This window comes from Colossoma macropomum, unplaced genomic scaffold (assembly GCF_904425465.1).
Source record: "Colossoma macropomum unplaced genomic scaffold, Colossoma_macropomum, whole genome shotgun sequence".
Classification (NCBI taxonomy): domain Eukaryota; kingdom Metazoa; phylum Chordata; class Actinopteri; order Characiformes; family Serrasalmidae; genus Colossoma; species Colossoma macropomum.
In genome coordinates, this window is record NW_023494785.1 from 1,325,869 (window position 1) to 1,351,813 (window position 25,945).

A 25,945-nucleotide genomic window follows, 5' to 3' on the forward strand; every position below is an offset into this window, starting at 1 on the left:
ATGATCCACACAGCTTCAGTTTTAGCGCTGCTGGGTTTGAGTTTTCTTCTGTCTGATGTTGCTGGAGGTGAGTTTTCTCTCTTTACTCTGACTGAAGTTCCTCTCTGTCCTAAAGACCGTTCAGCTCAGTTCAGCTCAGCTCAGTTCAGTTCAGTTCGGTTCAGTTCAGTTCAGCTCGGTTCAGCTCAGTTTGTATTTAAATGTTTGTGGTCATTAAAGGCCTCAACTGGCGAATCTTCAGCTTTGATTAATCACCTAACTAAAGATTCTCCAGAGTACAGACAGTGAAACACTGTGTGGAGTATAAACAGAATAATATCAGGTAACATATGAACGAATGGCTGAACTGAAACGGAGACCTTGAACAGAGAAAACTAATCTGAGATTGTTGTTTTGGATCGAGTGAAGTTCAGTAGAGCTGAGAAAGTCTGTAGATTGAGGAGTTGTGCTGCTGTCGAGAGATTAGTTCAGGAAATGACAGTATGGAGCAGGAAATGAAGAGGAAAAGCAGAAACTCGGAGTGTAGAGAGTTTATTCTGTATCTTATTCTGACTCTATACTGTTGAAATCGTCTCTGTACTGAGTAGATAGTGCTCAGTCTGTCCTCTGCCGCTCTCGGTCTATTAGATATCCCAGTTCATGCTGTGGTACAGTAAACCGTAGGAGTGCTGTATTCAGTACTGTACTAACCCAGTCAGCCGATGCATGCTGGCGTGGAGCTGGCTCTAATCCGTTCGCCGACTCTCCCTGAGGCTGGGCCAAAGTCGGCAGCCAGACTAGGGCCAGTGTCTTTTTCAACATCGACCCAAAGTTGGGCCAGCAGACTTGGCCAGTTTTAGTGCTTAATTAACATAATTTTCTTGAATATTCCAATTTTATGGTATGAACAGATGTGCACTGTTATAAGTAATATACATAGATAAATAAAAAAGGTTTGTATTATCATTTTCTTCTATTTCTTAATATTATCATGTATTTAAAAGTATAACGCCTCTAAAAGCCCTTTACAGAAAGGTATTACAAAAACGGTCATAAAAATATTGCTGTTGAACTACTGTTTAAAACTTTGGAATCATTAGTCATATAATAACAGTGTTGACTGAAATATTATAAACTAGACACCAAAACATAAAACAAAGGCTTGTCCAGAAGTGAAAGTACTTTGAAACAAAAAGAAATTATGACATGGCAAAAATAGGTCACGTCATTAAATAATAAACACAATTATTTATACAAAGTTCTTAATATAAATTACTATGAATAGCTACGCAATCATTGTCTTTCAAATGTGAGGCATTCTGTACATTCTGAAAGTTTATTCTCAATGCTATACAGCTTTCTCTATTTTAATATAATTGTCTGCAGCTCTTCTTAATTTTTACAGCTTCCTACATTTTTGTAAACCTACAAAATTTTAATCTTGGTTTTATATTGTTTAAAACAGTTATTCTAAAAGTAAAAAAAAAAAAAAAACTTTTTTTGTCAGATTTATCACTATTTTACCACCATTAACACTACATATAAAACTCAACAGATGTATATATATTGATGGTTTTGGTTCCACATACTTTTGATCATGTGGTATATCTGTATCAGACCAGGGTCGGTCACAATGTAGATATGCTATGATGGTGTCCTACCACTAAAGGGAGGGATAGAGGCAAATTGTGCAGTAACACTGCAGTCTGTAATTATAAACCTGCAAAGTGCACCATGGCAGGTGTTCCTAATGAACTTTCAGCTTAGTGTAAGTAAACAAATAATGGGAGACAGATGTGTATTTATGTGTTTAGTGATCAATATTAACCACTGTGAATTGTTGCAGAATTTGTTTTAAAAACTTGTGGAACTATCATGCTGGTGGTCCTGCTGACTAAAATTCTGCCATGATTCTACACAAAGCAATAGAAAAACAGAATGGAAAAAGGTTAGTTAAAAGGGCTACTTATACATAAACACAGTTTAAAATAAACAATAGCTAGTGCAACGGATAAAATTCACAACAACTAATTTCTCACCATAAAATGCTCCTGTGAATATAGAAGCAGTACAACTGCCTAACTCACATTAGTAATTTTTACATAATTTCTGCATAATTTGTTGATGTAAAGAAAGTCATTCAGAGTGGTTTGGTGTAAAATGGTTGATTGTAGAGACTCTGATTTTCTTTACAGAGATGGTGATAGGAAGAAGGTATTAACATGACTACAACACAAATATGGCTATTTTATTTATTACCCAAAGCCACCAGTGAACCTACATGTCTTCTGAGTTTTACATGGAATGTTGATGATGGAAAAATAAAAAAAAATCTGGAAAAAAAAAAAAAGTTTTCTTTGGGGACTATTCTGACTCACAATGCCCCACCACCATTAATAATATGTTTTAGGCCAAAATCTTCTCAAAACTAATGTAAAACAATGCCGCAGACAGCAGGCAGTGAATTCATAACCATTTTATGCAATGACTTTCTGTGAGGGAGCTTTTAGAGGTGGACGTCTGGTTCCTATCACCACCACTGTGAACCATTCTAACTTAAGTTTCTCCAGAACAGAGCGTTTCACACCAAACCACTCTGAACGACTTTGTTTACACCATAACCATTTAACAGTGGAATTCTCCTTTAATACACAGCATAAAAGCACAACTTTGTTTAACAACCAGTTTTGGTTTAAATACCAATATCAAAGGATTCACTGAAAACAGTATATCACATGCATATCTTACATGATTTAAATGTCAGTTTATAAACTACAGCTGTCCCAAATAGTATCAAACTTTGTATATGAAAGTGAATACACTGTTATGTATACCATTATATACATTCTGTAACAATCCCATAGAGACGCAAGTGGAAATTAGCTTTGTTATGGCAATAATCAGTTAAACAAAGCCTACATGTAAGGCCGGTTTCCTGGACAGGAATTACGCCTAGTCATGGACTGTTTTTCCTTTTAATGTAAAATCTTCATTTAAAATCCTGTGTTGTCCAAAACTAGGCATAATCCTTGTCCAAGAAGCTGGCTGACAAAGTTTATATGCTATACACTGCTTATATAATGAAACAGCTTGCACAAGTTCATGATCATATGGCAAAAAAATCCTACTGAAATATCTTACGTTTTATTTTATGTTAGGTTGTGCACATGACCATAGGCTAAAAGATCACCAGGGGCAAAATATAAGTAAACTTAAATTTCAGAAAACCAAAATACATAGCCTTCTGCCCATCCCTAGTATTTCCACATATACCCTGAATATTTACAGTTCTATTACTGTAGAAATCTATGTTAAATTTAAGCGTAGTGTCTAAGTAGAGCTATCTCACAACTTGGGTAGAGCAGAGAGCGCCATACCAGGCGTCTGGTTAAACTGTGCTGCAGGGGCTCTATTTTCATGGTAATAGTGCAAGCGGAAAAATAAGGCATAACATCACCGTGCTGATGCGTGTGACAAATTTTTGGTATGTTCCTTATTTGCATGGCAGCTCCAACCTGAAGCAGAGCAACACAACTTTAAACAGAACAGAGTTAGAGCGAATAAATAACCAAAAGGTGTGGTTAGGTGTGGTGCAGGAACAGCCAATCAGATCACCTCCTCTCATTCCCTTTAAGAGATGTAAGAGCACTGACAGTAGCACTGTTTTATTTTCCTAACAGGGTAAGATCACTGCTTTTTTACAAAACAAAATTTTTATTTTATGAATAGATAAAAACTGCCAAGTCTATTATTCAAAGGCTTGAATGATGCATTACTTACATGAAACATATTATTTACATCTATAGTAATCATGAAGAGCAATTGCTACTGTTATTATTTTCATTATTATTTAGAACAATAAATGAATAAAATAAAATTTTAATGAATAATTAATAATAAAAATTTTGCATAGCACTGTAGTTCATGAAGTAGCCTAAAATTGTCAAGAAACAAATGAACGTTTCCAGCAATTCCATGAACAGCAGACTGAGTTTTAATAACTTGGTACTTTAGTACAGAATGCAGTGATGTGTATCGTGTGTGCAGGCCCAGCATCAGGCAACATAGCACTTTGTGTACAGCTGTTATGCTTGCCAATAGCGTGACGCATACAAAATGATTAAATTAAGGAGTATCTGCAGGCTTGGCTGCATATTCAGAATGTGCTGTATGTTATGGAAGATCAGTTTCACGGACAGATTATCTTATGCTGGGATCAGACTATAAGAATTCAGCTCGATTATGACATGATTTCCAGTGTCAAGCCCGAATATGAGCGTCGGGAATGATGAACAGCTCTTGCAGTGTGACAATCAAAGAACAGCGATGGGGCATCTGGGACTCCCCAAAACACCCCGATGATGAAGTCTAGCACATCAAATTTTTCTGTTTAATTTGACATTGCCTTCAACGCATTCCTTGAAGTTGACCAATAGGATGACTGTAACGTGGCAGAATAACTCAGACGCTCGCGGTTAAAAAAAGAGAGTGAGGCTTTAATGTTTGAGTCGTAATCCAAAAACGTGGTCAAAAAACAGGCAAAGGTCAAATCCAGCAAGGGCAAGAAACACAAAAAGACAAACATAACAAGGCGAACAAAGTCCAAAGGGCAAAGGCGAAAAGAGCAAAGGTCAAAAACAGCAAACAGAGTCAAAAACCGGAAAATCACAATAGACAGAAGAAAATACCGCTCAGCAGCTCTTGAATAAGAAGCAATACCTCGCATCGAACTAGACTAAAAGCACAGGCTTTATACTCAACTAATTCTATGAGAACAGGTGTAATCAGTTAATACTCAGGCGACAGAGAGCGGTGATTGGAGGAAGATGGAGGGCTGAGAATCATGTGATTACCCTGGGGGTTCTGGGAAATGGAGTCCCTAGAGACCTCTGAGCCTGAGGGATGCGTGACAATGACAGAGCGCTATCTGTCATGCAGATGTAAACATGGCAAAGAGAATGATAGGAGCTGCTGTTGCAGTTGTCAGGCAGAACTATAAAACTGTTCACTGAGCTGTGACCTCTGCCTTTCTAAAGTTTCCTCGAGGTATAACCACGACAGATTCCAAAAAGATAAATGTTAGAGAGGAGCAGCAAACACCGCATCTGTTTACATACAGCAAACCACTAGCTAGCTAGCTACATTTAACGTTCTTGATATGTTAACACATTCATTACCTCAAGTTCTCTCTGAAGGACAGACAATCCACACTGTCCTCTTCATGCCACTTAGGAATGAGTCCATTCATCACACATAGCACATCTGATGGACAGCTTCTTGACCTGCCTCCCCAACGACCTATGAACTGGCGCAAGAACGTGAACGATGACTGGTTGGTGTCAAACTTAGTAGTGTTGCCAGTCTCCCAACCAAGACACGGCACAGATTTATGACACTACGTTTGCCTAATCTGACATAGTGACCATCGTGAAAGACAAAAATATTGTGTAGTCTGATCCCAGCATTATTCTCTTCTGAATACATCTGTAAAAATCCATCTTATACTTTCCATCTGTATCTTCCTTTTTGTCCCTGAAATTAGTAATATGCTGGCGGTATACAGTACGATTGAACTTAGGATGGCACACAAAAGAGCCCCAGATCTGTTTCCACTAAGAATTAGCTTTAGGCTTGCCCTCTTTCTGGCTTTCTCTCTCATAAATATGGCTCCCTACTCACCCGTTGTTCCTCTGTGTCCATGCATACCCAGCCTGGGTGCAGTGCAGTGCGTAGGATTTCATTTCCCTTTAGCTCCAGAGCAGCACACACTGTCTGCCTGAAGGACAGAGGCAGATCCACAGTCACTTAAGCCAAGGTTTAGTAATTCTGGGGCCCCAGGCAAAAGACAGGAATTGGGCCCCTGGATACACATTTTTAAATTAGATGCAACCGTCTACACTGCAGAAAATAAGTCGATACTTCCAATATTTCTCATTTTTAGATTGTTGTAAGAATATTATGAGATTATTTACCATATTTCTAGACATTTTGCTTAATTTTTATTAAGGGAGTTTTTCCATTATATTGACAGAAATTTTGCTTGTTCTAAGAAATAATGCTGAAAACACTCAAAATGGTCTGCTAATATATTGAGACCATTTGGTGCAGAGTAATACAGAAGTAAAGTACTGACTAAAGGAAGTACTTTTAAAAACATATTAAGTAAAATAATCCCACTGCAATTTGAGAAAAGTAACTGGTAACTTGTAACAAATTCCTTTTTTAGTGATTACCCCAACTCTGCAGCTATCCATACTAAAATGAATGCCATCATTATGTAGTCTGCTGCCTGTGCAGCAGGGCCATAACTAGGCTATAAGATTTAATGAGGCCTGTTTTGCTGAAAAGTAACCATCATACAGTGAATAATACCAATTACACCGACGGTAAAATTCTGCTCCAGGGATTTTTTTAATTAAATCATTGCTCCTTGTTTACCCATCCATAATTGTTATGCACTTTTTCCTTTCATTTGTTCCTTTCCCATACCTCCATTCTTCCATAAACTGCTATTACTGTTCCGTATACTAATTTACCCTCCAGTTACCCTGTTTATGTTTATTTAATTCATTTAACTATTGATTTACATCTTCATTTTCAGCTTTAAATACATGCTGACATTACTAAATCAGGTGATAGTTTCAAAATGATTTTAGTCCATTTTACCAATCCTCTCTCTCTCTCTTGCTCCTTGGTCCTCATCGATTGCTGAAAAAGCACACATTAAACATACATTATAAAAGTCCGTCTCTACCAAACCCCGGCTTATATGAAGCACAGGATACTCATACAATTAGAAAGACAAACTACAGCCCAATGTACCTGCTGATTTTTGAATTATGTTAAATGATACTTTGCCATCAAAATGCTAGTTTACACTGAACTCTCATGCTGGATGTAGGATGCTATGCATAGGTAACAGTACAACTTAAGTTCATCTAATCGCTAATATAGTCTACTAAACACGGAGTCTGTAGCCTAAACAGAGCAGGTACTGGAACTAAAGCATCTAGCAATATTATGAGTGGTCCAAATAACAAAAAAAAAAAACCAAAATATGGAGTTTTACAAGCATAATCTGTTAATTACTCTCATGAACTCTCACATTTTTATTATAGCGTTGTTGTTATGTGTGCTGCATACCCGAACATCTCAAAACGTCAAAGTCAAGGAGTCACGGCTCATCAGATGCAAACATGATAAATCTTCTCTCCCCCTTTAACTAGGTAGGCCTGTGATACTGCGTCGGCGCCTCTGAGTATGCTAAGCTAGCTGTTACATCACTATCAGAACAGCGCTGCTTCTGCGTTAAATCTCATGAGTGGAGACGGGAAACTTTTTTGTTCGTCCTTATAGACAGCGATGGTTACAGCCATAACTTTTAAATGACTAGCTTTACTGACTTGCAGACTTCAGCACGTTTTTTTTTCTCCTCAGTCAGTAAAGCTACTTTTTCAATTTTCACAACAACAAAAAAATTCTATAGTGCAGCTTTAAGTTTTGAATTACAAAGCACTTTGGGAAATGATCGCACAACTGACTCCTTCTTTTCTCACATCCTTTGTTAGTTTTGTCTCTGTTCTGAAATTGTTTTGGGGAAACGAACCACTGAGCATGCGAATGTATTCATTTATAACCACTGCTAGCTGCAGATAATACCTAAAACAAAGGTAATACTGTTAGCTGGTCTCCTATCTTCCTTTTAAATTATTTTATTTTTTCTCTCTATCCCACCACATAGATTAATTTAATGTTGTGCACAGCAGGTGACAATTCAGCAGGTTTTTACCTGGAAATTTGAACACTTCCTTGTCCAGCCATTCCTACTTAGTCTTTTGAAGTTAATCCTTTAAACTGACTTAAACACAACAGAAAAAAACAGATTAAAGAACATCAGAATAACATAAGTGTAGCCTACTATAGATACAAAGCTGTAAATGTCTCTGATGTAAAGAGGGTCTTAGGCTGGGCTTTTGTGATGACACTACTCCAGTGACATGTTCACCTCTTCAGCAATGATGATCTGTACAGGACAAAAAATGTGACTATATTAATAATAGCAATAACAGGACATTCAGCAAAATATGACACTCAAAGACAAAGATAACACTTAATACGCAGTTCTTTATGGGGCTGTCAACAGCGAACAGGAAGCAACGATTTTGTTGCTGTTCAAATACACGTTGAAAATGAGCCCAAAAGGTGCATCAAACAGAACGACTGGCTGTTTCCAAAGTAATGTCTTCTTCAAAGTTTTGGAAAATAACTCCGTTTAGTGTGGATGTATTCAAACACTCAGACTGACTGTGGCCTTTACCCTGTGATACTGATACTCTCTAGTTTGAGCTTTACAGGGATGTAGCCTAGTCTTACATTCAGTCTAACCACTCTTTCATTTTTCTACCGTCCCCTTCCAGAGTACTCGCGCTGCGAGCTAGTCTAAACACCAATCAGCTCCTCTCTGTATTGCTGAAATCAGACAGCAGCGCTCGCGCTTAATGGCACTGCAGGGCCTCAGCAGACCAACCGGCTAACTTTAGCCTAGCTAGCTAACGCTAACGCTAACGCTGGTGATTTTCCTGTCAGACTGACCCGGAGACTGACCTCGCTGAGTATGAGTGCAGAGCTCAGCTCAGACTGCCTGGCTGAGACCCTCATTACTGCTCACCTTTAATGCAGGGTTTACGGTCCCCGTGTAGCGGGTAGCGGTCCTCATTCCACCCGCGGAGTCTTCGGTCTTCAGAGCTGAAATCTCCTAAATTGGCCAACAGCGTTGGGCACAGAGCACCATAGTCTCAGGAAATAAAGTAAGACAGACATTTTGGAGAGATTTCCGTACAAACTCGATTAAAACCCGTTTTAAAGCCGTGGTGGGTCGGTAACGCGGGGGGTACTGAGCGTTAAACGGCTCCTAACGGTCGCGCTTGTTTAAACAGTCAAATCGAACGCTTGGAGAAAGCGCGCGCTGCTGCGTCGAGCCTCCAAGGGGCGGAGTCAGACTGCTCAGCTCCTCCTTTGCCGTGTTTTAATTGGTCGAAAAATGTTGGCGACCTGCCTGCTATTCAAATATTACTTTTCATGCAGACTCTATGATGCATACGTTTCATATAAACATCTCGAAGTATTTTTATTTGGTAACGTATTCACGGTTTTGCCGACGTATTTTCTCCTGTAAAATCAACAAGGTACACAAAGAAAAAATTGCTTAAAAAGTCAGAGAACTGAACTAAATCTATATTATTATCTATATAATCTATAATCTATATTTAATAATTGATTGATTGGATTTAGTGTATTTCAGTCCTGGAACTGCATATCATGACCTATTTTTTATTTTGAAGTGTAACATTTGGGTTAGTTTTTAGTTATTTACATTTATGGATATAACATTTCCACAGATAATAAACCAATGATGATTAAGGATCAATCAAAGTTCACACTAATGTAAGCTTATTTCCAAGGATTTATTAAAACTGAAAGCAGTGTAAGAGCGTGAAAAGTGAACCTGTGAAACAGACTTTAGTCAGTGAACCAGTTCGTAGAGGAGCTGGAACGTCCCACACTTAAGGAGGAGTCCTGGTAGAACAAATTTCACCGTCCAAGCTAGAAAAGTAGATAACTTTTTCGATATTATAGCTCAGTCTGTTCTATTACATGTCTATTATATGTCTGTATTGTATGTCTGTAAATGAAAAACTGTGAGCTGCACAGCGACTCTGACATCACGGTGGTTAGACAGCGTGAAACAGAACTCTATAAACGCCAACAGCGGCCCGCTCTGGGCCAGCGCCGCTTACTGACTGCAACTGTGAGCCGGCACAACGACTAAAGCTAAAAAAAATACTATTTCGCCTCACAACAACCTGCATGTTTTAAAAAGTAAGTTTTAGGCCAAAAACTTCTCAAAACTATCATAAACCAGTGTCTCAGACATCAGGCAGTGAATTCATATCCATTTCATGTAGTAACTTTCTGTGAGGGAGCTTTTAGAGGTGGACGTCTGGTTCCCATCACCACCACTGTGAACAATGTGACTCTGTACGTTTATCTAGAACAGAACATTTCACACCAAACAACTCTGAATGACCCTGTTTACATCTTAATTACGCAGGAGCTTAGAAGTATCTGTGGAATTCCTCTTTAAGACCTTATTGTGTACCTTAAATGAGTTTTACACTACGTTCACCTTCCCCACATATAATTTTATCATTTTTATTATTTAACTGTTTTTAAATAGAATAATAAAATCAAAGCCAGCAGTCAGGACAAGATGTATGGAGTGCAACTAAAAGTGTATATATATATATATATATATATATATATATATATATATATATATATATATAAAACTAAAGGGTATGAAAATGTACTGTTGTACATGTTGTACTGTTTTGTTCTGAGAGGAAGAGTGACTGTGGCGGACTCAGACTGTTTGAAGAGAAGGGGCGAAAAAATACAAAGGGCACCTACAGCACGACATGGGTGCCCCATCAGCAAGCAGAAAGCTATGATGCATCTTGTATGACAAAACAGTCTTCATCCTTAATTAAGATTAGCTTATCATTATATTATTAGGCGATTCATGTTAGAAAGGGAACTACAAACCTTTAAAATGTTTATTCCACAAACACCTCCAAAGTAAAACAAAGAGAAAACTATTAACATTTGTTAATTTGTGTTCGTGCACACACACACACACACACACACGCTGATGTATTAATGTCAATGAGAAAGCTATGATTTGGGAGCTTAGTAGTCAGGAGTAAACACTCTTAAGTTAATTGAAAAAGCAATTGATCAGAACTGTCTATAAAAGCACTTGCAGTGTACACACACATTAGTATTTAGTAATGCATCATTGGTAAAACACATTCTTTTCAACCTCAAAGACAGCTTGCTGTATTCCCTCTCTCTCACACTGTAGTAGGATGTCAGCATTACAGCTCAGACTGTACTGAGCCCCCTTTGACATCTGAACATTCTGGTGAGGGTGTAGCTAAAACTCAAAACTTAAATGGATGGAATAGATGTAAGTCCCTAACAATGGGAGTGAGTATTTTAAACTGTATTGAGTCATCATTGGCAACAATTTACTTTGTCTTTTATCGTCAAATACAGTTAATCTAACATAATCTAACCTAACCTAAAGGGTACATTGTTTAGTTTCTCAATCAGCGCTGTCTTTATTTACTATAATCAAATCATTGTTTAACATTAAATCATTAATTTCTCTGTTTCTCCACAGATAAACACTCTCTGTATTATCTCTACTCTATCCAGTCTAAAAGCTCTACAGACAGAGTCTCTGAGTTCAGTGCAGTGACTCTGCTGAATGACAGACAGATTGACTCCTACAGCAGTACAGACAGGGTCAGGACTCCTAAACAGGACTGGGTGAAGGAGATGAAGGAGAATGAGTGGAAAGAAGGCACTGAAAAGCTGAAGAACGATGGACAACAGTTAAACAAGATCCTCAACATACAGATGGAGACCTTCAGACATGCTGAGTCTGGTGAGAACTTTTTATTTTTAATTTCATGATCTTCATGCAGAAGATTCATTTGAATCTTCATTTAAAACATTGGGTTCAATGACGTTCAGAATTCAGGGAAAAGCTTCAAATTGTTCCAGACTAATATAGGTCTAGATATGTTCTATCTGGAAGTGTCAGTGAAGGGATATTCTGTTAACCATGAAGAAGGAAAAAGGAAAAATAAAAAATCTAAAAACTACTTTGGACTTGGTTTGAAAAATGAGGCTACATTTGCAGGTAATAGCATGCTAAAAATAAAATAAATCCAAATATTTAGCAGCATGCAGAAGAAACATGTTTTATTATTTAAAAATAACTGAGGGACATCAGTAGGTTTCATGTTGGATGAGTAACATATGCTGCATCTTCAGATGAGCTAAAGCTAACAATAAAGCTAACTACTGTAACACTGGGTGCTGATGGAGACTTTCTCCCTGCATGCACCATGTTAGTCTGTGAGAAATACGTTTTCCCTGTTTCTGGGAGGAGCTAACAGCAGATAGAGTAGTTAGCCTAGTTAGTGATAAAGTTATCATAGAGCCAGCTGCATTCACAAAGTGTGATATACATACCTTACAAACACAAACAAAACAGTCACATTCTGTTAAAACATGAAATGTTAGAGTGTCTGATCATTTATATTGGTCTCTGTTCTTCATTTACGTTTCAGATGGTCACACTCTGCAGTGGAGAGTCGGCTGTGAGGTTGAAAAGGACTCTGGTGGTTCGCTGTCAGTGTTAAACTGCACTAATGAATACGGCTACGATGGACAGAACCTAATCTCTTATAACTGGACCTCGAGGAGATGGTCAGCCTCACTCAGTCAGGCTAAAGCATTGGAGGAGGAGTGGAACGCTGGACCTGTTGATCAGACATGTGAAGACTGTGTACACTGGCTGAAGAAGTATTTAAAGTACAACACTACTGAAACCAAACTGAGTGAGTATTTAAAACTATCATTCTCATTATTATCAGTGTTACCAACTTTATTGAGGTGACTGGAGGGAGAATTTCAGGTGATGAGTCCACTGTTACACTCATTTGACCCAACGCTCATAGTCATTAAGATGTAAACCTTTGTTTCACAAACCAGCCCCCAGGGACCCCCAGCCGCTCCACATTTTTGCTCTAACGCAGCTCCAAACACACCTGAACCAAGTCATTAAGAACACTGAATACCTGGTACAGGTGTGTTGTGAACTAAGTAAGGGCAAAACTGTATTTTAAGGCTGTGTCAGAATTGTTTTTACTGGTTATTGTTTTCAAATCAGTCATTTATAAATTTAATTTATAACTCTGCTGTTCAAAGGCAGGGATACCAAAAGGCCTTTTACATTATGTTTATCGTGATTGGCTGTTAATTTTAGTTCTCTATTTAGAAATAAATTTTCCTTTGGATTTTCCCATTGGTACATACTTGCATACAGTTGTGGCCAAAAGTTTTTTTTTGGTTTTCACAAAGTTTGCTGCTTCAGTGTTTATAGATCTTTTTGTCTGATGTTTTTATGGTATACTGAAGTACAATTATAAGCATTTCATAAGTTTAACTTTTATTGACAAATACATGAAGTTTATGAAGTTTCAATCTTTACAGTGTTGACCCTTCTTTTTCAAGACTTCTTCAATTCACCCTGCCATGCTGGATATCAGCTTCTGGGCCAAATCCTGACTCATTGCAGCCAATTCTTGCCTAATCAGTGCTTGAAGTTTATCACAATTTCTGTGTTTTTGTTTGTCCACCCACTTCTTGAGGATTGACAACAGGTTCTCAGTGGGAGTTTCCTGGCCCAAAATTTCAATCTTTTGTTCACCGAACCACTTAGTTATCACTTTTGCCTTGTGACATGGTTCTCCATCATGCTGGAAAAAGCATGGTTCATCACCAAATTGATCATCATCCTTGATACTATTCTTTATTCATGGCAGTGTTCTTAGGCAAAATTGTGAGTGAGCCCACTCCCTTGGATGAGAAGCAATCCCACACATCAGTGGTCTCAGGATGCTTTACTGTTGGCATGACACAGGACTCATGGTAGCGCTCACCTTTTCTTCTCCGGAAAATCTTTTTTCCAGATGTCCCAAACAGTCTGAAGGGAGCTTCATTAGAGAAAATAACTTTACCCCAATCCCCTGCAGTCCAGTCCCTGTTCTTCCTGCAGAATGTCAGTCTGTCCTTGATGTTTTTCTTGGAGAGAAATGGCTTCTTTGCTGCCCTTCTTGACACCAGGCAATCCTCTAAAAGCCTTCACCTCACTGTGCGTGCACATGCACTCAAAGTTGCCTGCTGCCATTCCTGAGCAAGCTCTGCACTGGTGGTGACCAGATTCCATATCTTAATCCATTTAAGGAGACAGACTTGCTGGACTTTCTTGGGCGCCTTGAAGCCTTATTGACAGCAATTAAACTTCTCTCCTTGAAGTTCTTGATGATGCGATACATGGTTGATTTAGGTACAAGCAATGTCCTTGCATGTGAAGCCCTTTTGATGCAAAACAACATTGACTGCACATGTTTCCTTGGAGGCAACCATGGTTAACAGAAGAACACAATGATTTCAAGCACCACCCACTTTTAAAGCAACCAGTCTGCTCTTCTAATTCAATCAGTATGACAGAGTGATATCAGCTGCCTCGTCCATGTTAACACTTTCTCCTGAGCTACTGAGAAGATCACTGAAATGATGTTGGCAGGCCATTTTGTGGCAGGGCTGAAACACAGTGGAAATGTTATTAAGTTCATTTTCATGGCAAAGAATGACTTTGCAATTAATTGCAGTTCATCTGATCACTCTTCATAACAATCCAGAGTTAATGCAAATTGTCATCATAAAACTGAAACAGCAAACTTTGTGAAAACCAAATTTTGTGTCAGTCTCAAAACTTTTGGCCACGACTGTAAATATTACATACATATTTGCATAGATTCATTTAGAGCTCTTAAACACCTAGGCTGTTTGGTGCGGACCAATCATACGTTTTCTTTAGTGCAGTTTGTTTCGGCAGGTGTGAAAGCTCCACCTGTACTGGGGTCTGCACCAACAGCTGAACCGTGGTCTGCCAATAATCACATGTTCGCTCCCAGTTAAACCCGGGTTCAGTTCACTGCTGGTGGGAACCCATTTTGACGATGGTCTGCACCAAACAAGAGAATCCAACACCCATTTTACTGAAACAAGGTCATGATAAGATTTTCCACAAATTTGTGTTACAGAAGTAAACTGTGCCCAAATTTAGGAACTATATCTGTTCTTACAGGGGCTAGTCTACAAAAATGTCTTTGAAACACTGTTCGGTCACCATGACAACTTCACTTAGGACAATAACTTTTACAGAATTACAGTTCAAAACTTCATAATCTTATCCTCAGATAAGAAAACAGTATTATAAACAGCCTAACTAGACAACGTTTCCTAAATATTGTCATAACTTTAGGATAGCTCCAACACATTTCTCTGTTATTTTCATTATTTGTTTTATTTCAGCTGTGCACGGTCAGTTGCTTGGTAATAGACATAACAATTGATTATCCACTTCCATCGAGTGGATTAGAATATCTGAATTGAGGTAAGATGAAATAAGATATAACGTCAGTTCTTAAATGAAAATTTGCTTATGAATTTGTGGCAAACTTTATCTTGACCTTGTCAAATCTTCATTTTGGTCTAAGAACAGGAAGTTTCTGTTATACAGCCTCAGCATCTTGTATCAAGGAAATCCTAATCCACTCGGTGTATAATTGATTATGTCTGTTACTAAGCAACTGATGATGTGCACAGCTGAAAGATAAACAGGTAGTCAAAATAGCATTAAAAATGTAGTTTATTTAGCTGGACAACTACCAGTTTAAATATTTTAAAACTAAAGTGAAATGAATTTAAGTTAAAGTTAAAGACCCAGAACAGTTGTTCAATCAAGCGTCTGAAAAGTCCAGGATCACCAAGTAAAGTATTATATGAAATATTTATGAAAATTCAAACAGCACAGAACGCCACCTGATGCTTTTTATCAGAAACGAGGAATCGACCTTGCTTAGCTTTAAACACTGCAGTTTGCCAAAATAGTAAAAAAAAAGTCAAAAAAGAGACTTACAAACTTTAAATGAAATAAAATATACAAATATATTTATACGTTTTGTATATAAAACAGATATGTAGTATGAGCCTACACTAACCAAATGCTGTCTGTGTGATCATCCACCCACGGAAGTTCTGCAGTACATGCACACATATTCAGAACGTGTTCAAACTACTATAGCAGCACCACACATCGTGTCTGCTCCACACTCAGAAACCTCACTCTCACCAAACTAATGTGATGTTTCGGGCAGGGCTTGAGCTGCACACACGAGTCTCGTTTGTCTGGCTAGAGTGGATGAAATTATATGACCATGTGCATTAAGCTTTTTACCAGCTGCGTTGTTCAACCTCGACAAGTATAGACTTCTCTTCTCCCTGTAGAAGTGAAGGCAGACACTGCTTTCCTCCTGAGTCAGTCACAAACCCCGAAAAGCCCGTTTGATTGGTTTGACCTGTGGAGTTTGGCTTCACAGATTTCTCCTGTGGTTTTATTCTTGATATCATCAGCAATTAGTCGTTGCAGATTCAGAATTCATCACATAACTGTAGTCCAAAGTCGTGCAAACCCTGCAGTGTTGACTGATTCCCATGATAATATGTTTGAGACATCTTTAAAAAATTAAAACAATATTTATGTGCATTTCATTTCCTTTTCAGCTCCACCAGATGTTCATGTGTTTGCAAAGAAATCTACAACTGACTCAGGAATGCTGACCCTGACCTGCCTGGCCACGGGCTTCTACCCCAAAAGCGTGGATATCAGTGTGAGGAAGTTCAGCACTTCACTGCCTGAACATCTACTGAGATCTTCAGGAGTCAGACCCAATGGTGATGGAACCTACCAGCTGAGGAAGAGTGTGGAGATCCAGGAAGATGATACAGCAGATTATAACTGTTATGTGACTCACAGCTCCTTTGACACACCAGTAATTAAACAATGGGGTAATTATATCTGTGTACCTAATGTATTTCTGGTCTTTTATAGTTTAGAATTAGTTTCTCAGTGTAAATCTAAACCCAGTTTAACAGAATGGCAGATGTGCAGAGACTAGACCCAAAACTACATGATGAGGGCAGCTTTAAAGTATTTCCCCACTTTAATCAATATTAATATTGTTGTAAATGTTTTCTGTCCCAAAGAGAGCCAGGAGAGCAGGGTTTGCAGGAATGATGTCTTTATTTGAAGTGTTCTATTAATCTGCTGTAGCCCAGTCTGAGAGCAGTTCTAGCGTACAGTGTGTTTCTCCTGCAGCTGTTGGTAAATCTGTTAAGGATTATGTCAGGAACAGGGGTGGTCTTTGCACTAAGCTCCCCCAGATCATATTTATAATGGACTATTCCATGTTGTTATGTGATAGCTGTATAAAAACAGATTGGTATGAACGAGATAAGTAAATGATCCTACATTATGGAGAGAAGGTTCACTGATTACTTCTGTCCAACTGTAATGGGATTAAGTTGTTTATTACTTCTTGGGAAAACGTAATTTCACTATTTATTACTTCAATTCTGCATTACTCTGTACCAAATTATCTCACTATACTGGCAGATAATTGTTCTTGTTTCAAATATTATTTCTTAAAACATAATTTCACGTAATAAGATACTCGAACCAAGTTGAACATGTGTAGAAACAACATTAATATTTTTATTCTTACACCAATCTCAAAATGAGAAATATTAGATATATCCACTGTGTTTAGGATGATTTCACTTGTGAAGATATCATTTATTGTAGTGTATGTGCATCCAGGGGCCCCGTTCCTGTCTTTCGCCCCGGGGCTCCAGCATCACTAAATCGGCCCCTGGTCAGGATAATATACGTTCAGTTGTAAACACATACAGGCAGCTGTTTGTGCAGTTAGCCTACTAAAGAAGAAAACTGATCTGCTGTAAGTCAAGAAACATGTGCAATCAATAGTTGAAGTAGACATCAGCTAACCATGTGATCAGGCATTGATGTGCTCTCCAGAAATAAGGAGGAAGTAAGTGAATGGTACAGATCCTTTTACAGAGATGAATTAGTGTATCTATGAGTAGTTTCATTTTATAATGATATAAATTGTTTGAAAGAATATGTGCAGGAACCTGCCAGGCAAGAGAAAAATATATAAATGATATTTCCAACGAGTACTTAGTAATAGTGAGTGATATACCTGATCATCTGTATGAGTTTCATCATTTCCTTTATACAGATATGGCACAGTGCCATAAGCCATTAGTGCAGCTAATATACAGACATACAAACAGTGCTAAACTCACCAGTTCACTCACCTCCCGTGTAGTAAAGGTAATGTAGTCCAGTTTGTTAAAGGAGTGTCAGAATGTAAAGAGTTAATGAGTTAATGAGGGGACAAGAGAGTGGAATGACGAGCCGACCTCTTTTGGTTATCCATTAGCTTTTAGCCTAGCCTGGAGACTTATGGGCTCTCCAACTAGAGTGCCCTTCACTCTAAGAGCTGCCCTGGACGATGTCGGGGCCTGGTCTTCTATACATGACGAGCCTGACAGCTTCTCAGCTAATACTGCTAACATGAGTGACTGTAACAGTAACTAAACTCCAGCAGCGCCAGTGTAAACACATATGAGACAAATGACTGAAGAAATTTGGACATAAAGCAAAATTTCACTCTATTTTTGCCAAAGAAGCTGCTTTGTGCTTTAGATACACTCCCCTTTATCTCATTCTGTTTATCTGTCCATATATTGTTCAGTTTTTATTATTTTGTTTTACTTCAGCTGATAAAAGGTTTTTCACGATCCCCCTATAACTCAGTGTGTGAGAGTCTTTCAGAGTGGTTTGGTGTGAAATGGCTCAGATGTCTTTACAGTGGTGGTGATAGGAACCAGGGGTTGCCATGACTACAACACAAATATAGACATTTTATTTACTATCCAGAACCTCCAGTGAACCTACACGAGTCTTCTGAACTTTTATTAAATAGTAGCAAAACAGAAAAAAATAAGTTTCCCTCTGGGACTGTTTTGCCTGACAACGCCCAACATGTATCTATCTGACCTGAGTAGATTAAAAAATACATTTGAGGCCAAAATCTTCTCAAAATTATTATAAACAATGTCTACAACATCAGGCTGTGTATTAATAACCATTTCATGTAGTAACTTTCTGTGAGGGAGCTTTTAGAGGTGGACGTCTGGTTCCTATCACCACCACTGTGAACAGTTCTGACTCTGTAAGTTTCTCTAGAACGGAGCGTTTCACACCAAACCACTCTGAACGGCTCTGTTTACATCTTAACCACTTAAATATGCAGAGATTTTAAAAAAATCTGTAATTCCTGTTTAAGCTTCCAAAATGGTTTTATTGGGACAAAATGTACATAAATACCCATTACTGTGATTATATATACAAAAACAGACAGAAATCTTAATTGTACTGTGATATTTTTTCTATCCCTGGTTGGAACGTACCATGGTTAGAACATACCATGATAACCATAGGAAAAACACTTTTGCTGTCAGTCTCTGTCTTCTCAAGTCATGAGTTGCTTGCTAGCCAGCTACCTATGAGCTCTGACCTGCCCCCTTGTGGATATAGCTTCATTTTCTAGAGAAAAGGTGCTGCAAACAGAGCTACTGTGTGTGCATCTGCAGTAGCCACCAAAGCTGAGCACTTTTCATACAGGTACAGAGTTGGGTTCTGTCACTGGGACCTGATGGAGGGCTGAAATTGAAGGAGTCCTCTGTTAAATCTCATACAGGCTCCTGAGTTCTGGTGTTGCGTAAGCAGCAGTTCAGTACTGATGCAGAAGACAACCTGCAATAGTACACTAGACTGGGATTGGCTGTGACTAATATTTGTAGAGAATAATAATGTTTTCAGTAGCTTTATGCTGGTGCAGTATTGCAGCGGGTTGAGCAAAATCTGTCACCCCTGCAGATGAACGATAGAAGAGAGTCCACTTTAGATTTACAGCATGTTTTCACTGTCATGGTAGAACAAAAATATACAGCTCTGTGATTTTGTTCAACACTTCTGTTGACAGACAAAAAGTGCAATAACTGCCAGAGTTCAGGTTCAGGAACGGTTGGAGCGGTGGCTGGCGGAGTGGTGGGGCTTCTGCTGTCTTCGGGTGGGATCATCTTCACTCTTATAAAGAAGGGGATAATTAGTAAGTATCGATTATGTCAGTACAAACTGTGTTCAAAGTATAAAGATTAATTATTAAAAATTGACTACCAAAAGGAAAAAATGCCTCCTCAGGCTTCCACCTCAGCACCTTCATCCTTAAAATGAGATGCACAATGATAGGAAGAAGCTCATCACCAGGGAGATGTGTGGTTAAGATCTTGTCATCATGAAAGAAAATCCCAGTGCACCTGTTTATTGTAAATTTATATTGGAGAAAAAAAAAGATCTCGTCATCATAAAACTAACAGTTCAGAAAAGTTCTTAACTAATGTTCAGAACACAGTGGTGAATTTACTTAAATACTTCTTGGTCAGTGTGAAATGAGCTAATGGTCCCTCCTTTTTAGCTGAAGTTAGTATTAAATGTTAAGGTCTGAAATGGCCTTGTTTATTTGATGGTTTATGTAGTGAGGTCAGTCTTTTTCCAAGTTTATCATCGCTTAGCATCAAATATTGTTTTTCCATTATTTTGACTAAACAAAAATATAAACAATAATAAAAATGCAATTCTGAAAACCAAACAGCAGTTAAAGTTCATTTTACATGTACATAATATTTTTTTATTTACCAGGCATTCCAGGCATTCCAGGTGCTGCAGGTGCTGCAGGTTCTGCAGGTTCTGCAGGTGCTGCAGGTGCTGCAGGTGCTGCGAAGACTGCAGCGACTGCTCTGCAAGCCCTGCCAAATGGTCAGTGTCACTGTGATTTTGTTGCGCTGTACAGATCACAGTCATTTTCATTTTCACTATATTGAGAAACATGTTTAATAAAACCACAAAGAAAACTTGACAGTTTTTTACATATAACTTCTTCTTCAGGTGCTACTGAACCACTCTTGACAGCTGGTAAGTTCTATTTGAGTTTCATTCTTACTCAGCAAACTCTACAGTAGAATCACTCTATTAGTACAGCACTGCTGTGACAGCAGCTATGGCTTTACTGTTATATAAGACTGTAATGTTGCCTGTTTTAAAGCTCTTTTTTCTGTATTATTTTCTTGATTTAACTACGTTTCAATAAATTGAGACATTAATAGCTTCTCAAAGGCAAAGCAATGATAGATACATTGCTGGGTTTAAGACATACTAATCACACAATGTAGCTCTTTTTACCTATTTTCATTCATATTTTACTGAACTCTCCTCCAGACCGTAAAGCTAGTGGTGGTTCTGACGCCAGTTCTGACTCTGGTAATGATGTTCCACTTTAAAAACATTTGAGAAAAGCAATATTTGGAAATAATAAATGTTTCTCCACTGTAACTCAGTTGTGATGTGGCCTTATTGTTTCTTTCTCAGGACAGGGAACTGGCTCAACCAATAGCAGCAATGAAAACATTGTGAATGGATCATCTGACTCTGGTAATTTTTCTCATCATAAACGTCTAAAAACTCAAGACGTGCTTTTCTCATGATGGACAGGTACAAAGAAATAACCATGTACAGTCTGAGGGCTTTTCAGTGTACAGGGAGTTTTTACTGTATAGGGAATGTCCTGCAAGTACTGACTGAGAGAGAGACCAGTCCAGCTCTACAGACTGAGCAGCTGAGCAGAGTGACAGCCTGCTGTGTTCAGTGTGAGAGCAGCTTCGGTTTTTGTAGCCCTTTTCTCCAGTAACAAGTTCCAGTACGACAGATAATGCAGTAACGGCTCAGAGAGGCTTAAACCAGAGAAAACAAACATGCTAACGCTTCTGATCAGAAATTCAGCAGTTGCTTGTTGTTAACTGTGGAGCCGAGCGTCTCGCCAGCAGGGTATTCTGAGAATTAATGTAAAAACAGACGCTCTACCCTTTTCCTCCTCTTTGGCAGTGCAGTGCCTTTCCCAGTGCACTGTGCTGATTACGATATAGCACTGCCACTCAGCGTAAGGCCACAGTTACAGTCACAAATGACAGAAATCTGCTTATGATAAGGCAGAGTTTTCCTGGCAGAGTTACGTCGAGACCTGGAGGCAGTGTGAAATTTGATGGAGGCAGCCGCCTCGTGATTCTCTATGCAGGAAAAAATCCTGGACATGTAGGCATAAAAATGATACTCCTCAGCTCTCTACCTACTATAGATTTGTCTGGGTTTAATACAGTACAGTTACAGTAAGATACTGATTGGTGTCCCCATATCTGGTCATTGTGTCCTGTGGTAGCCTGTAGCCAAGATTCCAATACTTTTTATTTATTTATTTTTTTAATGCCTTAAAAATTAATTCATTAAATTTGACTGAACTAATTGGGGGAAATGGAGAACAGTGTAATATAAATAAGTAAATACAATAAATAAATACATTTAAAAATTAATACACTTTCATATATAAGGCCACAGGTGTTGTTAAGCTACTTAAATGGTCTTTAACTTCAGCCCAAACCTTGAACAGATTTTTTATTGCAGTGTCTCTCTTTGTTTTGACCCATCTTGTCCTCTTCTGTTGTTTTGCTGGCAGTGGCCCATGTTCATACAAGTTATGTAAGGTCAAATCTGATTGTAAAATTAGTGCACGCACATTTCACTTTTGTTCCTCATCAGTTTTATCTTTGGCATATCTGTACTATCAGACTCACTGGTAGGAGTGTGTATTAATTTGAGTGTAATAGTTTAACAACCTGAAGTTCGGAGTTAAATATCTGAAACCATTAGCTACATCATCTATAATACCAACAATAGGAAAAAAATAGAAAATAAAAATAATACATAATACATTTAAGCACATGGCAGTCAGGCAGTAAGACAAAATGGAGCCAAATGTCCTTTGATTTCATCATAGTTACATGATACTGAGCCTTCAATATGCTGGTAAACTGAACTTTCTTGTGCTGGTTGTAGTATTTTATGAGCAACACAGCACAACTCTAATTTCTCTTCTAATCGCTCCTATAGCCAACTACGTAGCCTATAGCCTAAACTGAGCACCTACTGGAACTAGACTAAAACATGGTGACTAGGAACATTACGAGAGGACCAAATAAGAAAACAAATTATTTTAGTTTACATTTAAAAAAAATAGTCTGTTAAACTGTTAAATTTGAATCATAGTTATGTTGTTGTATTGTCAGCCTATAAAATGGGTGCTATATACCTGTAAATCCTAAGAAGTTTGAGTCACTCTGGGTACCGCAGCGTCTCGTACAGATGTAAACTTAGCGGGCAGTTCAGTCTACGGCTAAACCACAGCTGTTCTGAGATCTGCACCAGTCACTGCTAATTTGTTTTTCTCATTGCTCTTTCCAGACTGAATCTTCTGAAACTTTGTCCTCATACTAGTTACAAGTATGACGTGCACTGATTACAAACTGAAGACTTGAGGCAATGACTGATAGCAGTAGTTACTAAGCAGCGATTGGAGGGCTGATGAAATTAGGCCGATCTTGGGAGATTTTAATACAGTGACAGCGCTCATTGAAAATGCAGTGTAGTAAATATTCCATCAGTCCAATCCAGTACAAAAGTGAACGCATTTATTTTACATGCACATTAATGCAAACAAATATTCTATGTTCCGAAACACTGCAGTAATACAGTGTTTAAATATGTCATTTTACATAAATATTGACACTACACAATCACATCATCACACTGCATTAATAAATATTTCTCATTTTTTTTCAGCAATTTTAACAATGTAAAGTTTGGTGAATGAGGCTCAAAGTCAGTATGTTCTTAATCTAATGTTTTTTTCTAGGTAATGGGGCAGTGACGACTAATGGAACAGCAAATCACCCCCCTGAAGAATAAATTATTATTACATCCACAGTAATTTTATTAATATAGAAATGAGCTGTAAGTTAGATTGTGCAGGTATCCTGGTTTACATGCTGATCATTACACGCTGTTCATTGTTTTCAAGTTCATGAAGAACCTAAGAAATGTTTAGTCCTGGTTTACTGGAAACAGATTAATTCTAAACTTTGAACCAGTTCGTGCCAGATGTGTTTAGCATTTCAAAATTTTGGTATCTGAAAAACGATCGTCCAACGTTATAAAACATAATACAGTACTTAAGGCTTTCTTTCGAAAATGTAGGTGTAGTTCAGTGTCCTTATTCTTCTCTGCCTTTTCCAGGTAATGGACACGTACACGTGGTTGTCATGAATGGAGCTCCTGCTACTGCTTAATCTGCTGTTTCAACACCTCAGACCAGCAAACTCAACGAGTCAATCAAATGATTTCAGCATTTTACTGTACATTTCAGATATCAAGGCCTTTAGCACTTGAGACGCAATCCTCAGCATACATTTCAGAACTTTTCTGCTGACCACAGTGTAAATGATGTTTAAGTATATTAAACAGAACCACTAGTGAACATGTTAAATTGACAGTAGTCAGACATGTTTACTACCATTGTGATAGCAAATATACATAGGCACATCACAATAGACAGGTCAGGAAACGTGAGTTAAAACAGTCGAACTGCAATGAGAGACGTTTCGATAAAACAAGAACGCCCACATCAGGAACACCCCCTTAACTTTCATTGGCCAATATGTCTGCAAAATGGCTTCTCTCATTGGTGGATACGACTCAGTGGGGAAAATACATCAGTATTTGTAAAGACGTTACTAACACTAAATTAATATTGATCCTACATATTTATTTAATGAACATTTGACTTCGAGATTAAAGTCATAATATTCCAAGTAAAAAAAGTCGCAATATTTCAAAAAAAAGTATTTTTTTGAATAAAATCGTAATTTTTTAGAGGAAAGTCATAATATTTCGATAATAATATTGTGTAATTACGACATTAAAGTGACTTTAATACTATGAAAGGTCGCAATATTATGACCAAAGTGTTTGGAAAAGGAAGGTAACAAGCTCCTCGTGTTAAAATGAGCGGCGGTGAGGAGTTTATTAGAGTTGCACGTTCATATCGATTCACCCATAAAGAAACACTCAGTCTCCCTGTCTCTCCTGCTCATCAGCACCAGCCTGTTACTAATACTAAAAATTATATTTCCTCACTGGACCATTTTTATTGCTGGGATATTGTAGGTGAAGATACCTGGGTGTTGACTGGATTTGAGAAAATGTAGTCATATGTAAGGAAGAGAGTTTGCAAAAACTGGCTTGGTTTAGAGTTTTTATGTGGGAGGTTAAATATTGCAGTGCAGGAGTTTTTCTGTATTGCACTTTTGAAAGTACTTTATGGCTTGTGGCAGTTACTATTTTTATATTTCCAAATAAAGCTTTTATTTCAAACTGTCCACGTGTCTCTGATTAAATAAGATCTAGGATGATAAACGGGGTTCTACAGAGACTGGGTTCCTCATGTTTACACCATTCCATATGTAGTTCTTAGGGATCAGATGAGTTTGTATTTGTGCACTCTGATCAGTATATCAGCAGCATTGTGTACATTTGGTGGGCAGCACCTGCACCACTGTCTCTCAGTACAAAACAAGAAAAAGCTGCTGATACTTTAGGATGTGCATATTGATGCATCACATGAATATGCATGTTAATCAGGTGTATCTTCATAATTTAACTGTTTGAAGTCCTAAAATCCACTACATCAATGTCAGTCTTAACAGCTACAGCTGATACACCACTGAGTGAATGATCCTCAATCCTAGTTCTGGGGTGTCCAGGAAATTCAGGCTTTTCCTGCTCTAACTTCCTTAATTTGAATTCCAGATTAGATCATTAACACAGCTACACAGAACCAGAACTCTACTAAAGGTTCATTCAGAAGATCAGAATAAACATCCTTGATCCAGTACTTGCCACTCATCTGCCACATGCACTGAAACAAGGGATGAACTTTGCTGTTGGCTTTGTAATAAACACCCATCTGCTCTATTCAGTGTAGCTCTTCGGTGGCTCCATCTCTGGAACCTCAGAGCCAAACGCAGATACTTTTCAGTGCTGAAGACGTAATGTTTTGGAAAATCAGCCATGAGCACACTGAGCTATAAACCATTAACACGTTCCTGTGCTTACATTTCTAAAGTTCATCAGCAATGACTGCGTTTATCCTCAGTCATTAGAAACCAAAACAAAAATACAGACACAGAGCAGCAGCACCTTTGCTGGACCAACACCTTGTGCCACCCATGTATCTACTCAGATACTTCCCGATGTTGTGTTTCAGTGATGGTGGTGGAAGTGTTGTGTGACACATTGGTAAAAAACCTCCCATAGCTGTTTAATTTGGTTGAGATCTGGAGACTATGAAGGCCTTAAAATATGATTTACATCATTTTTATACTCATCAAA

General features: G+C 38.2%; 1 protein-coding gene across 1 annotated transcript; it reads left to right on the plus strand.

The window, feature by feature from the left end:
- Positions 1 to 24,933, plus strand: LOC118812814 (rano class II histocompatibility antigen, D-1 beta chain-like). Its single transcript, XM_036577950.1, has 9 exons — positions 1 to 67; positions 11,225 to 11,491; positions 16,246 to 16,530; positions 19,596 to 19,721; positions 20,312 to 20,428; positions 20,558 to 20,584; positions 20,888 to 20,929; positions 21,038 to 21,100; positions 23,792 to 24,933. Exons 1-9 carry the CDS (start codon positions 1 to 3, stop codon positions 23,842 to 23,844), a joined length of 1,047 nt encoding a protein of 348 aa, XP_036433843.1. The 3' UTR covers positions 23,845 to 24,933.
- Positions 24,934 to 25,945: the final 1,012 nt, after the last annotated feature.